This window comes from Eulemur rufifrons, chromosome 9 (genome assembly GCF_041146395.1).
Source record: "Eulemur rufifrons isolate Redbay chromosome 9, OSU_ERuf_1, whole genome shotgun sequence".
Taxonomy (NCBI): domain Eukaryota; kingdom Metazoa; phylum Chordata; class Mammalia; order Primates; family Lemuridae; genus Eulemur; species Eulemur rufifrons.
Window position 1 is genome coordinate 56220706 of NC_090991.1, and position 15068 is coordinate 56235773.

The 15068-nt window shown below is 49.2% G+C and overlaps 1 protein-coding gene across 2 annotated transcripts in view; it reads left to right on the forward strand.

Annotated features, from left to right (window-relative positions):
- The first annotated feature begins 361 nt into the window (after positions 1–361).
- Positions 362–15068, forward strand: part of TBCD (tubulin folding cofactor D) — a 128964-nt gene continuing 114257 nt past the window's right edge. Inside the window, exons 1-6 of one of the 2 annotated variants that reach the window (XM_069483067.1) lie at positions 362–696; positions 2487–2537; positions 7155–7252; positions 9043–9144; positions 10506–10652; positions 12740–12795. In XM_069483067.1, the coding sequence (XP_069339168.1) occupies positions 513–696; positions 2487–2537; positions 7155–7252; positions 9043–9144; positions 10506–10652; positions 12740–12795 (638 nt within the window). In that variant the 5' untranslated portion in view covers positions 362–512. The remainder of the gene's footprint in view (positions 697–2486; positions 2538–7154; positions 7253–9042; positions 9145–10505; positions 10653–12739; positions 12796–15068) is intronic. The other variant, XM_069483066.1, reaches the window with a different exon arrangement.

Genomic DNA, 15068 nt, shown 5'->3' on the forward strand with positions numbered 1-15068 from the left:
CCCGTCTCAGCCCCGCCCCCCCGGACCCCGCCCTGCCCAGACCCCGCCCTCGGGCTCACCCGCCTCGCCCCTGCTAGGCCCCGCCCACGTGCAGTGCTCGCCCCACCCTCGAAGCGCCTCCACCAGGCCCCGCCCCCGTGTAGTGCTCGCATCGCCCCTCCCGGGACAGCCTCCCACGTCCTGGGACCCGCCCCGTCAGGCCCCCGCCCACGTGCTCGGACCCCTCCCCTTTCACCGCTCCGGGCTCCGCAGCCTGTGCTCCCTACACGCCCTCCCAGGTCCTTCGGCTGTACTTGCGCCTGCGCCCCTCACAGCACGGCGTCGTCTCCGCGCACACTATTTTGGCTGCTGGCGCGCTCCGTAGCGGGCCGGCGAGCACGGTCGCAGGTCGTGGGGTGTGGCCAGAGTCGGTTGCGGTCAGGGCGGGAGCCTCCCTTTCCTCAGCGCTCACGCCTGGTCCCGGCGGCCAAGCGGAGCCGGAGCAACGAGTCCGTGAGGCGGGGGCTGCAGAGATGGCCCTGGGCGACGCACCGGCAGCGGGCGGACCGGACGAGGAGGCGGAGGACGACGCGCTGGCCCGCGGCGCCGCCCTGGAGGCCTTCGGCGAGAGCGCGGAGACCCGCGCGCTGCTCGGCCGCCTGCGGGAGGTGCACGGCGACCGCGCGGCCCGGGAGCTGGCGGAGGAGCGGTTTCGCGGTGCGTGCGCGGCTGTCGGCTGGGACGGCCGGCGCGTGTGTGGTGCCCGGGGCGGGCCGGTGCGACGCCGCGTGCGGGCGTAAGGCCGCGCCGGGGGCAGATCCGTGCGGGGGCCGCGGCCCGTTAGCGCCCCGGTGTCCCCGCCCGTGTGGTTTGGGCGGAGGAGGAGCGGGGAGCAGGCCTGCTGGGCCGCCGGAGCTCCGTGCCTCTGCAGGCCGCCGTGCTGGGTCGCTTGGGTACCCTGAATTCTCCGAGTTTAGGCGGAGCTGTGCACGTGCCTATCGTGGACAATTCCCGTACGCGTCCATAGGACCCCACAGTTAGGTAGTTAGGTGGGGTTTTGCAATTCTGTAAAACCGTCTCTGGACCTTTTAAAGAAATCTCCGCAGTTTTGTCTTCCTCAGTTTGAAATGACAGCATTCTGATTTCAGGAGAGAGGCGGGCTTTGGCGTGAGGTGCCTTGGATTCGAATCCTGGCCCTGTCGCTTGGCCTCGTTACTTGCTCGCCCTGAGTTCAGCTCCTTCAGCTGTGAGCTGGGGATAACGGTGACGATGCCTCCTGCAGAGCCGTTCTCAGGGCGAGGCGAATGTCTCCAGGGGACCGCAAGCGGGTTCCCTGTGTTGCTTGAGGCACAGCAAGCCAGTTACTGAGACAAGCAGAATTGTCAAGGAAGAAAGGAGATTTATTGCGGAAGGCATCAATCCGGAGGTGGGAGGACTGTCTCAAATCTGCCTCCCAGACCAACGGTTTTTCTAGAAGTGAAATGAGTAACATGGAGCGTGTGAGCATCATTGCATGTTTGGGGTGGAGCGCAAGGCAGTGAGAAATCACACTGGCACATACATTGCATGGTGAAAAAATGGTGGATAATCCTCTCCCTGGGTGGAGATTGTAGGGTGATGAGCTAGGGGTTAATATTGGTCATCCTTTAGGTCTCGTGCACCTGCGGTGGTGGGGAGTGGGTTGCTCAGCGGGTCCTTGGGTAAGATTTGTGGCGGAATACGGCTTATCTTGACTTGGCTGAACAATCTGGTAGCATAAAGCTTTGTTGATTATCTGTTTACTGCAAGGAGGGTCCATCATTTCTGAAAACCAGCTCAAAAGGAAGGGGATCAATGAAACAGAAAATTACAAAGTTCTAGTCAGCAAGCTTCACTGGCCTGGGAACTTGAAATGTAAGAGAATTGCAAAAAGGCATTTTTGTTCATGGAACCAGTTACATATCCAGGGGCCAGTGAAAGCCCATTTTCCCATTCCTGGGAAGTGGTGAGATGTGGAGGTGTGTGGCAAGTGCGAACCACACGGGCGGAGTCGTTGGATTGCACAGAAGTGGTTTCAGCTGCTGGGAGAAGAAAGCAGCTGCCCTGAGGTCAAGGAGGTTATAGGGTCATGGGTTCAAAGAGTTGGCTGGGGAGCACGAGAGGAGTGGAAGGGATGTGTGTATAACAAGGGAGCCCTGAGCCTGGCTCTTAACAGGAGGTGGAGGCACGGAGAGTGAGTGAAGAAAGAGGTGAGGAAGGGACCCCACTAGGGAGGAAGGGTGCAGAGGAAGAGGGTCAGGAGGAAGGTGTGCTGAACAAAAGCAGTGAGCACATGGCTAGGCCATAGTGGGCCTTGGGAGGGTGGAGGGAGACGGGGTGCACTCCCCCTAGGTGTTCATCTGTCAGCGAGAGGGGAGGTGTGCTCTTGGGAGCTGCCTGTAGAAGTTAGCAAGGGTGAACAGGAGGGCTTCTGAGGCTCATGTGTGTGTTTGGCTCAGAACTAATTTTCATGCTGTTTTTCTTTTCAGTAATAATGGACAAGTATCAGGAGCAGCCGCACCTGTTGGACCCACACCTTGGTAGGAAGAAAAGCTGATGATTGTGATTGTTCAATTACAGATGACCACGATCGCCTTGGTGTTCACACACCACACCTGTGTGTGTTGCTAGCAGAAGGTGTCAGGATAAGGTGCCAGGAAGTGCCCAAGTCTTGCTTGCAGGGCCTGGCCAGTTGGTGTCAAGCCCGTGATGGTAGCCTGAGTTCCAGAGGTCACTCCAGGCTGTGGGCAGTTGTGTGTGAGCTACTCTCTTCCTCTCTGTTACTCAGAGGCCAAAACTTGCTCCTCATTTGTGTGTTTTAATCTATTTACACCTGGGCACATGTGTCTTTCTGGTAGTAGCCACACAGGGTCAAGTGCTTTACGTGGGTCGCCATCCAGTCCTCAGGGCTGCTAAGGAGTGTGTCTGAGGTTGTCTCCTTTTTACAGATGGATGCACTGAGCCTTGGTTTTCTTACTTAACTGCAAAGGGATTGAGTTTTTGGTTTCTCGTTGTTTTCTTTATTTTTGACTTATTTCATACTACCTGGAAAAATAACACATGCTCCTGGCAGTGAACTTGGGAAGGAGGAAGGTAGCGATGTTACCTAAGTTGAGAGGCGGCATGGGTGGCGGTGACGTGCATGAGCCCTGGGACCAGACCACCTGGGTTCACATCCCAGCTCCACCACTCAGTTGTTGAGCTACTGTGTCGAGTTTCCACACCGGTAAACTAAGTGATCAGCACTGTCTGCCCCACAGGTGTTGAAACCTGTGTGTGTGGAGCTGAGAGTTAGCTTTTAGTGTGCATACGTGTGCCTCTTAAGCGGGCTGGTGCTGAGTATGCTGCCGCGTTTTTTTCTTTAAGTAACAGCTTTTGTAGAAGGTGAACTTGCTTTTTCTATTTTAAAATTTTTTTGTAGAGACAGGGTCTTGCTGTGTTGCCCAGGCTTGTCTCAAACTCCTGGCCTGAAATGATCCTCCCAAAGTGCTGGGATTATAGGCTTGAACCACTGCACCCAGTGTCCTCTTTCTGTATATGCTTGCCAAGGCGGGATTTGTCTATTAAACAGTAAAAAACACATAACATTTTTTTTTTTCATTTTGATGTTTCTTATTGAGGGTGAACTATAGTTTACATTTATTGTTAAATTTGTACATTGTTTCTCCCTTTGTGAATTGTAAATTCATACATATTCACTATTTTTGCTTTGTTCTGAATGAATCTTTTAGAAAAACTCAGCTAACTTAATCATCACAGTAACCTCACAATGCTCATGGGAGGTCAGTTATTACCACATTTTACAGATCAGGAAACTGAAACACGGCTCTGAGAGGTTAAAAACTTGCCCCAGGTTACACAGCTAGTAAGTGTTCCAGCCAAGATTTAAATCCAGAGTCAACTGCAGACCCTCAGGCTTCATGTCTGTGTCATCCTGAAGGTGATGAGAAAATCTACAAGTTCTCAAGGGCCATGTTAAACAAGTAGTTTCAACGGGGTGTGGTGGCACACGCCTGTAGTCCTAACCACTTAGAAGGCTGAGGCAGGAGGATTGCTTGAGCCCAGGAGTTTGAGGCTGTAGTGAGCTATGATGGAGCCACTGCACTCCGGCCTGGGCAATAGTGGGACCCTGTCTTAAAAAAAATAAAAGTGGTTTAAAAATTGTCTAAATTCTGGATTCTAGAATTCATTGTGATCAACTTTGTCTTCCCTTTTCCTGGGAAAACTTGTAGTCTGGGTGAGGGGACTAAAGATGGAGGTCCTTGGGAGAGAGCCAGCTGCTGGGAAAAGGACTCTGACGTCTGGCAGAAGGCTGGCATGCGGGGATGGCAGGCAGGCCCTAGACGCCCTGGGCAGCGGGCTCCCCAGGCTGTGTCTCCGTGTAGGTCTTGGGCTCATGGTGGATCCCATGTGTGAGTTCTGGTCCCCAGGAAACAGACGTGGTCAAGAGGTGGAAGGTGGTGTTTTCATCTCTTTAAGTAATAGCCTTGACCTGTAGTTATGCCTTTATTCTTGCTGGACCTGCTTCCATAGTGCACCATGGAATAACAACACTTGCTGTGAGCTGCTTAGAGTGCTTTGAATGATTCTTGGAGTTCGTTATTTTCTGGAAACAGATCCCTTTTAGAAAAAGGAACAACAGTCATGGATTCTGGTCTTTTGTCATGTGTTGCATATATTTCGTGCCTTTTGCCTTTGCCTTTTAATATGTGTAGTGTATTTTATCTACTGAAGTTTTAAAAATATTTAGCTTGTCAAAGCTGTCAGTCTCTTTCGTTGTGTTTTCCCTTTAGAAAGTATATTTTTCCTGATCAGTTATGTAAGCTTCCTTTATTGAATGATCCAGTGGCCTCTCCCCCTGCTTGAAATTCCATTTTAAATCTACATTAAACACTCAAAGATATTAGCCTTGGTCTGTAGATTGTTTTATCCTGTCCCATGAATCTCTTTGCTTTTTTCCGTGTCTGTTTGTTTTATGTTAGTTGCTTTATGATATATTTGTGTAGCATCTGACCGTCTTATTTTCTTGACTATTTTTTAGCCCTCATATTAGTGCAGATGAATTTAAGAATTATTTTATTCCCCACTCCAACAAATCGCTTTGGAATTCTATTAAATTCACAAATTCATATAGGGGAGATGTCTTTACGACATTTAATCTTCCTGTCTAAAAACGTGGTATTATGTTTCCAATTATTCAAATCTTTTGTGTCTCTCAGTAAAGTTTGGTAATTTTTTTATTTTTTGGAGACAGGATATTGCTCTGTCACCCAGGCTGGAGTGCAGTGGCTCGATCATAACTCACCACAGCCTCCAACTCTTGGGCTCAAGTGATCCTCCTGCCTCAGCCTCCTGAGTAGCTGGGACTACAGGTGTGTGCTACCACACCTGGCTAATTTTTTTTTTTGTAGAGATGGGGTCTCACTATGTTGCTCATGCTGGTGTTGAACTTCTGGCCTCAAGTGATCGTCCCACCCTTACCTTCCAAAGAGCTGGGATTACAAGCATGAGCCACTATGCCTGGCTCTTTGTTTAGTTTTTTCAGTTGCACTCTTTTCTCTTTAATATAGAAGTTTGTATTACAGTGTCTTCAAGTTCATGGATCTTTTCTTCAGTGTATAATCCACTGTTAATCCCATTTAGTTAAATTTTCGTTTCAGATCTTGTTTTTTCCAGCCCTTGAAGTTGTTTTTCTTTTAATGTCTTCCATATCCTGCCTTATTAATATTTTCTTTGACATCTTTGAGTATATTTGTAATACTTATGGTATTTGTTTTAAAGTTTGTATCTCCTAATTGTACCCCCTTGGTTATTTATGGGTCATTTCTGTTGACTGATTTTTCTCCTGGTAAAGGTCACAGTAATTTTAGACAGTTACATGTCTAGTAATTTTTGAATGGATCTTGGATGTTGTAATTGTTACGGTGTTGAATGTTTTGATTTTTTGATCTTCCTTTAAAGAATGCTAAAGTTTGGCAGGCAGTTAAGCTACTTGCAAATCACATATAACCTTTCAGCCCTTTAAAAAATTTATTTAGAGGCAGGGTGGTCTCGTTGTGTTGCCCAGGCTGGAGCGCAGTGGCTATTCACAGGTATGATCGTGGCACACTGCAGCCCCCAACGCCTGGGCTGAAGGGATTCTCCTGCCTCAGCCTCCTGAGTAGCTGGGACTGCGGGTGTGGGCCACTGAGCCTGGCTATTCCTTTCAGTCCTTTTAAAGCTTTGTTAGGGCAGGTCTAGGCTTTTCCTCTATTTTTCCTCTCATTTAACCTTACTGCTAAGAGATGACCTTTCTGGAATATTGACTGGTTGTCCTGGGGGCTTAACAAGGACTGTGCACTCTGGGTTGATGGAATTTGAGTGACAGCCCGATGTGAGCTTCATGAACTGTTTGCCTTAGTGCTTCCTGGTGGTTCCCCCCGGCGTTGTGCCCTACTGTGCGTGTGGCGCTTCTGCCAAAGACTCGGGGGGGCCTCTCTGCGGACTCCGGAGCACATGCTCTGCTTAGGTTCCTCTTCCTCGGTACTTTTCCCTGCAAATTTCAGCTGTCTCAGTCTCCTTGCACTCTAGGCTCTCTCTCCTCAGTTTCCAGATCACTGTGCTCTGCTGGAATCCTCTCTTCCTGCACTGAGTTCTGGAAATCACCTTCCAGCAGACAGCATGGGCATCGGTAGCGCGTAGTTGGTTTGTTACCCTGTTTCAGGGATCAGTGTCTGAAAACAGTTGTTTAGTTTAGTAACGTTGATGGTGCTGAGGCAGATTCGGTATCAGTTATGCCTTTGTAACTGGAAGTGGAAATGCTGTCTTTTACTGTCTTGTCACGTTGGTTAGAACCAGATCGTTGCTGAATCGTAGTAGTTGTAGCAATATCTTCTGTAAAGTATGGTATTAGATAATTGATTTGAGACAGAATAATTTCTTAGTAAGATAAGAGTGTATTTTAAAAGTGGCAGTGACGGTTGTGTAAACCCTTATGCCCATTTAGAAACTGTTAAGATGAACATTTTTTTTCTTTTGTTCTATGGATATGTGGATTATACAGCGTTACTAATATTGAACCGTTCTTACATTACTAAGTAAATTATTTTGGTAGTTTGAGTCAATGTCATGTTGATGCTTAATCATATAATAAATGTTTGATACGTGTTTTTCCCTAGAATGGATGATGAACTTGTTATTGGACATGGTGCAAGATAAGACATCTCCAACTGCCCTCGTGCATCTGGCCTTTAAGTTTCTTTACATCATCACCAAGGTAACATTAGGTAGCAGTTTAGAGTTGATAGACGTGTTCTTGATATCGTTGGTCCATAAGCTACCCTCCAAAATGTTATTTCTCAGGAAAGATGGTTCTTAGACACAGTTGTGGGTTTCATTCTCTCTTTGCCATGTATTGAGAATCAGATCTTAGTGACCCCTGGGGGTCCTTTGGCTAACGCAGTATCCAAGATATTGAGCATCTTGCATCTGAATAGATAGAAGCACCACCTGGGTAGGAAGGGATAGGAGAAGGAGATAGGGCTAAACCAGAAAAGTTTGTTACAAGGAAAAAGCAAAAACAGTTGGTGGAAATGGAAATGCTTCTCAAACTTTGATATGCAGATGAATTTCCTGGGGAATCTTGTTATACTACAGATTTTGGGTAAGTCAGTCTGCGGTGAGGTTTTTCTTACAAGCGTCCAGGTGATGTCTGTGTGCTGGCCCACAGACCTATTGTTGGCAATTTTTTTTTTTTTTTTTGAGACAGAGTCTTGCTCTGTCACTCAGGCTGGAGTGCAGTGGCATCATCAGCTCATTGTAACCTCAAACTCGTGGGCTCAAACGATCCTCCTGCCTCAGCCTCCCGAGTAGCTGGAACTATAGGCGAGAGCCACCACGCCCAGCTAATTTTTCTGTTTTTAGTAGAGACAGGGTCTTGCTCTTGCTCAGACTGGTTTCGAACTCCTGACCTCAAGCGATCCTCCTGCCTCAGCCTCCCAGAGTGCTGAGATTACAGGCGTGAGCCACTGCGCCTGGCCCTTATTTGTAGTTTTGACCATGGGAGTGACTCAGGGTGGATCTTGTGGCTCTCGGGGGTGACGAATCACAGTACTTGTGAGGTGTGGCGAGCAGTGCCCTTGGCCAGTGAGAGAACACAGTGGATGAGCTGCCCAGCAGGCATGCTCCTCGGCACTCAGTGTTCAAGTGTAGGATTCCTCCTGTAGGTGTCGTGTAACTGCATTTTATGGAAGTGTTAGTGAATTTGGGGACCTTTGAGGTTCTTGAGTGCTTATTCCTCATAAATGTCAGAGGACAATCATATAAACAACGTAGAACCAAATATTTTAGTTTGTAACGTGCCTGTATTTTTGATGAGCCACATACAAGATTTGTTAGATTAGGATAGAACATATTTAATGAATGAGTGATTTAAGAAGCAAGGACAGCTTTATTGTTGTTACTTTAGTCTTACTAAATTGTGTCACTGCGTTGGGTGTGGTGGTGGTGGTGGCTGATGTCTGTAATCCTAGCGCTTTGGGAGGCAGGAGCAGGAGGATCACTTGAGCCCAGGAGTTCAAGACCAGCCTGGACAATAGTGAGACCCTGTCTCAAAAAAAGAAAAACCCCAAATTTAAAAAATAAATTATAATTCTCTTTGATCCATTGGGTGCATAGGTGGGATTTTTTTTTTTTTTTTAGAGACAAGGTCTTGTTCTGTCACCCAGGCTGGAGTGCAGTGGTGCTGTCATAGCTCTCTGCAGCCTCCAACTCCTGGGCTCAAGCCATCCTCCTCTCTTGGCCTCCTACAGGTTTGTGCCACCACACCTGGCTGATTCTTAATTTTTTTCCCCCTAGAGATGGGGTCTTGCTGTGTTGCTCAGTCTGGTCTTATACTCCAGGCCTCAAGCAATTTTCTCTCTTGGCCTCCCCAAGTGCTAGAATTATAGGCGTGAGCTACCAAGCTTGGCCAATGGTGGTGATTTTTGATGAGAGAGGAAAAAGATAATTTTGCTACTCCCTGCATTTTCCAATTGTGGAATAATTCAATGTCTCTTAATTTGGTAGGTTCGAGGATATAAAATATTTGTTCGTTTATTTCCTCATGAAGTAGCTGATGTGGAGCCTGTTTTAGATATGGTTGCAGGCCAGGACCCCAAGGACCACCAGGTGAGTGCCACTTCCTCTCTCCGCTCCGGCCCCTCCGGCTCCTCCGTTTGCTCCACACCTGCGCTGGCTCTGTCTTCTTCCTGTTCCCCCAGTTTTCTCTCGTGTTGTTTTGCATCACTCCTCCTCTTTTTTTTATTCCTTTGGCTTTCTCTTTACTTCTTACACATGGTGCTTCAAATTATTTTCCTTCAAATATGCCCTCTATGAAGAAAAACCGTGCTTAGGTACAGTTTGGTGATAAAGTTATCGTTGTCCATGTTTTGTCTAACGTGAAGCATAACTGTCAGGGGCTCCCTGGGAGGACTCACAGGACTCTGTGTTTGCCCTCTTGGTGGTGGGCTGTCACAGCAAAGGAATGCAGAGCAAAACTGGCACAGGGAAAAGGCAGGTGGCACAAAGTCCAGGGGAACAAGGCTTCCAGAGTCTTCTCCCAGGGGAGCCTCACAGGGCATGTGTGACTCCCAGCTACGAGCTGTGACGGCACGCATGAAGTGTCCGCCAGGGATGCACGTGTGGGACCCGGTGCCCACGGCTTTTATTGGGGTCTGGTCCCATGGACACCTCTGCCCAGCATGAAGCAGAATTCCAGATCCCGAAAGGAAAGCAGGTGCTTGGTGAACCACACGGTTTGTGCAGATGATGTAAGCCCAGCACCCTCATCAGTCAGGGCGTGGTGGGAACCCTGCCGAAACCCACGTTCCCTGGTGCCAGCCGAAGGCCCTTTCTGAGGCCGGCAGTGGGGCTCTTTTCTGTGCAGTGCACATTCAGGAGAGCACACAGTTTGTTACTAACAACTTGGAATTGTCTCGATGTGAATGTTCCTGATCAGCCTTGGAGACCAGGGGTGCTTCCCTGCTGTCTGGCACTTGATGCCCTTCTTGCCAGAGTGTTCCAGTGCCCCATGGAGGGACTGCAGGCCAAATCGGATGCTGTGTTATTGGTTACTGAAAATACAGGCACTCCGTTTTTACTAGAAGTTGAGACTTTTTTCTTGAGTCCTCTGTTTTTTATCTTTTTATCTGTTTTTTAACTTTCTCAAAAGGCCGATTTGCACTTTGAAAGGTGCCAGTGAAGAGAAACCATGATACTGATGTGTCACGATTTTTGTTTGTTCACTTCAATGTGTCTTTTGTCAGCGGAGTCAGTCCGCTAAGTGGTGACAATGGGTGTGTATGGTGGGGGTCTTGGGGGACATGGGAGGAGCCGACAGGTGATCTGCATCCCTGGCCCTGAGCCTGATGGCACTTGAAGGGCCTGCAGGGTGTTGGTGGGCATGGGGCACAGCCAACTGTGAGAGGGGTCTGGCAGATGACCTGTGTCTTCCAGACAGGAATCATTCTCACTGTGCTTTATCTTCTTAGACCTGGGAAACCCGCTACATGCTCTTACTGTGGCTGTCTGTGACCTGCCTGATCCCCTTCGATCTTTCACGCCTTGACGGGAATCTCCTTACCCAGCCTGGGCAAGCACGAATGTCCATCATGGACCGGATTCTCCAGATAGCAGAGGTGAGTGTGGTCCTGCCAGCAGTGAGTGGCTCATCAGTGCCTGCTTCCGTGTTTGGGCTTCTCGATGTTACCACTGCATTAGCTCAGCTTTCAGCAGTCAGGCGTTTCTCAGCTGCTGCTACTGTTTCTCAGTGTGGTAAAATCCCACTTCCTAACTAACTTTAGAATCGTGATAATTAGGGGTTAGGATGAATTACTTCAACAAATCTCATTTCTTTGTAGATAACAAATATCCTGTTAAGCAAAGTAGTGAGATGTGAGAGGTTTCGGGGTCAATGGGAAGAGAAAAGGACTCGTTTTACATTTAGTTCTTAGGAAAACATTAAACACTGATGATCGTTGCAGAAAAATTTGAAAGTACAGATAAGCAAGAAAAATATTAAATTGAAATCTGTCATATTGTAGTGCCAGGAGATAACGGTTTTATATTTCCTTCAAACTTTCCCTGATGCAAACATTGTACAAATAAACATAGCTTATTGTATTAATTAGCTATTGTTGCATAAAATTACCTCACCCTTGAGTGTTTATCACAACACACAGGTATCCTCTCACGGTCTCTGTGAGTCAGGGGTCTGGCGTGGCTTAGCTGGCGGCCTTCAAGGCTGCCCACAGCTGCAGTCACAGCTGGACAGATGTCAGTTCCTCCTAGCTGCTGGACCGAGGACCTCAGTGTTTCGCTGGCTGTTGGATTCTTTGCCACGTGGGCGCCTCCAGCCTGGCAGTGTATTTTGTCAAAGCCAGCAAGGGAGAGTCTGCCGGTGACACAGAAGTCACCATGCTACGTTGCCTGACGATGGACAAGACGCTCTGTCCCCTTTGCCAGACCCTGTGGTTTGGAAGCAAGTCACTGTGTGAACACGGGGGGGGGGGGGGGGGGGGGGGTGACCGCGGGGGAGGATCTCCCGCCAGACTTACAGGAGTAGTCGGCGTTTGCTGAGGGCCTGCTGTGTGCCAGGCCCTGCTCTGAACACTTCATAGGTTAATTCTTTAATCAGTCATTTATAGATTTTGCCTATAAATTGATGATTTGTAGATCATTGATTAATATGATTAATCATGTTAATCTGTGATTAGTAGATTAATCATTTCATTCTACTTTGTGAGGTAGTTAGCAGTTTTTACCCCCGTTTAACTGAGGCACCGGCAGGTGTAGAAATCAGGAGGTGGGCAGTGCTTGGCTCATCAGCGCTGCGTCCACACCCGAGCCAGGTGGTTGGCTCGGGGCCGTGCTGTCGTCAGCACTCAGCGCTGCCCCCGGGACGAGGCCCGTGACAGACTGTCCTGAGTGTCCTGTTATGTCACTAAGTGTCCCCTCATAGTCTTTGAGAGAAGGATGCTCCATTGTAAGGATTTTAGGGCAAAGGTACCCCATTGTACCATAATTTAAAAAATATTGTCTTATAGATGGACTTTTGTTTGTTTCTAGTTTTGTTGTCTTCGCATCCGTGTGGTGATGAAGAGCCTTTACATTCTTCATCATTACGTTGTGTACCTGCCCACCAGGTGGGACTGCCAGGTCGAGGGCACCATTTCTGAAGACTGGGCACCTGTATGGGATTGCCCTCCAGAAAGCCTGCCCCAGAAGAAAGATCATCTAAGTGTGTCATTTGGAAAAACAAAAGTAGAGATGAGCGTTGGAACCTCTTAGGGCAGGTCTCCTGCAAGTATCCAGGCGTCTGCATTAAGTCTAGGTCCTCTTCCGTTCGAATGGGGCCTCCTCGCTGGTCTGAATGTTAAATGCTGACGGCCCCCACGTGCTGGAAGTGCCTGGGCGTGTCCGCTGCTCAGGGAATGCTCTGCCCGTGTCTCCTTTTCCTGCTCTGTCCCTGTGAACGTGTGTGTCGGGGGCTGTGACCGTGTGCTCCGTGCGGGGCAGGCGCTGACGGGGCCGAGGGGGGCAGTTGGAAGCTGCAGTTGTGGATTCCGGGCTGAGTGGTTTGCGCAGCTCTGGAATTTGGGTTCTGCCTGTAAGCTTCATGCGTCCGGGCTCTCGGGGGCCTGGTGAGTGTGGGACTGGCCGTGCGGGGTCCCTGAGGTCTGCCTCCTGTCATGTGACGCTGCCTGTCCTTTGCTCTTTCTTGCAGTCCTACTTGGTTGTCAGCGACAAGGCCCGAGATGCGGCTGCTGTCCTCGTGTCCAGGTGAGTTCCTGTGGCTGTGCTGGCTGATGCGGGATTGTCTGAGGTACTGTGGTGTGTCACGTGAGTGTCTTATCCTCAGACAAAGGACTCAGGGGAGTCTTTGTGCTCCTCAGACTGTTGGTGTCTTTGAGGGAGTGCACAGCACTGGTTTGGCACAGGGAACACCTGAGCCTGGGGTTGCTGGCCGGGCTGCCGGGGGCCTGGCCTCTTGGGGGTGGTAGCAGTGGAGCCCTTGAAAGTCTCCTTGGCAACAGCTCATGCCGTGCCTGTGGGGGTTGTGAGTGGTGGGTGGACAGTGTGGGGGGATGGAAATCCCCGACATCCTGTGCGAGCAGAACGGTGGCTGCGCTGTAGTTGGGGATGCTGGTTTTCTCTGGTGAGCCTGGTGGACGGCCAGAACGGCAGGCCTGGATGGTCCCACAGGCGACAAACGTGCACGGTGGGCTGAGTCAGCCTGTTTCATGAGTTGCGAGAGTGGAGGAAAGCAGTTTTCCTAAATTAGTATTTTATGACATGTGATTTTGAATCTGTATATAGTTAAATGCATTAGAAAACTTGGCATTTTCCCTCTCTACGTTGGCAAAGCTGGTTGTAGAACCTTCCGGTGGTTTTGGTTGGGAGAATGGTCTGCGCCTCGTTCAGGGTCGCCCGGTGCTTGGCTGTGCAGTCGTGACTCGGCAGGGCTGGGAGCCCTGGCTGAGGCGTTTGCAAAGCGGGCGCTGAGCTGTGAGGCGTGGTCTGGGGGCAGGAGCCGAGCTGTAGAAGGGGCGAGGCCCCTCCGTCCTGGAGGGAGAAACGTGCTGGGCAGAGGCTGCTTCGTGTTTTGTCAAGGACTTAAAAAGTTTATAGGTGTCTTTCTAATTATAAAAGTGATCATATGTATTTTAGAAAATAGAGTATGAAGTACAAAACCGTGTGCTTTCATCCGGTGGGGTGTGACTGCCGTGTGCTCCTGTCTGCGGCCGGGAGCTCCGTAGTCGTCCTCCGCCACGTGACTGCCTGATGTGGGTGTGCGGCTCTTACCAGTCCCCGGTGGGCACTCAGACTGCTGCCCCCCAGCGTGTTGTCAGAATTAAGTGTCATGAACAGTCTGCATGAGACTGATGAATTCCGCCAGTGGAACAGTTGTTTTAGGAATCTAAATGCAATTACCGGAAGGTCGAATGGGTTGAAAATCCCTTTTCCTCCCCCTGCGTTCACCAGCCGTGCTGCTGCTTCGTGCCGTCAGCGTGTGGAGTGCACAGCTCTGTCTCATCCGGGCAGCGCCTGTTTCCCACTCGCTTTCACACGGCCACAGGGGACGCGGCTCCGTGTCTTCCACCGTGTTCACATACTGGCATCAGCCTAGCTCACAGCAACCTCAACTCCTGGGCTCAAGCGATCCTCCTGCCTCAGCCTCCCGAGTAGCTGGGACTACAGGCATGTGCCACCATGCCCGGCTAATTTTTTTTTTTTCTATATGTATTTTTAGTTGTCCATATAATTTCTTTGTATTTTCAGTAGAGATGGGGTCTTGCTTTTGCTCAGGCTGGTCTCGAACTCCTGAGCTCAAACAATCCACCTGCCTTGGCCTCCCAGAGTGCTAGGATTACAGGTGTGAGTCACCGCACCCGGCCTAGAAGCCCACGAATGTTTTATCTAGGGGCCTTGTCTCTCTGAGGTAGGTCTGGTCCTACAGTCAAGGTTGCATTCATCGTTGTTACAGCTATTATGGGTCCTACCTTTATGAGATAAGGACAATGGGCACTCTGAACATACTGGAAAATGTTAGCTGAGATCAATATTTCAAGTAGATATAGCTTGTAATGTAATTTCTCCTAAAAAAGAAAGAAGCTTAATGTCAGCTACCCGAGGGGAGGCTGAGGCAGGAGGATCACTTGAGCCCACAAGTTTGAGGCTGCAGTGAGCTGTGATGACGCCACTGCACTCCAGCCTGGGCGACAGAGTGAGACTCTTTTTCTGTAAAAAATAATAGAAAGAAGCTTAGTATTCAAAAATCTTTTAGAGTATGTGTAGAATGATTCTGTTTGTGTAAATTTGTATGTATATATCTATGGGGTAGATATTTTTCTATTTTTGCTTATTTGTATATTTGGACTTTCAGCTATGAACGTATATTCCTATTTTGAGTAAGAAAAATAATATAAACCCCTTGTTTAAATCTTTCAGAGGCACCTTTAGGTTTCTACCTTAATGTGGAAACTCACCTTGCGTGATTTCAGTTGGAATGGACTGGAGTGAGATGCGTGTGCACAGGGTGTGCCGTCCTGGCC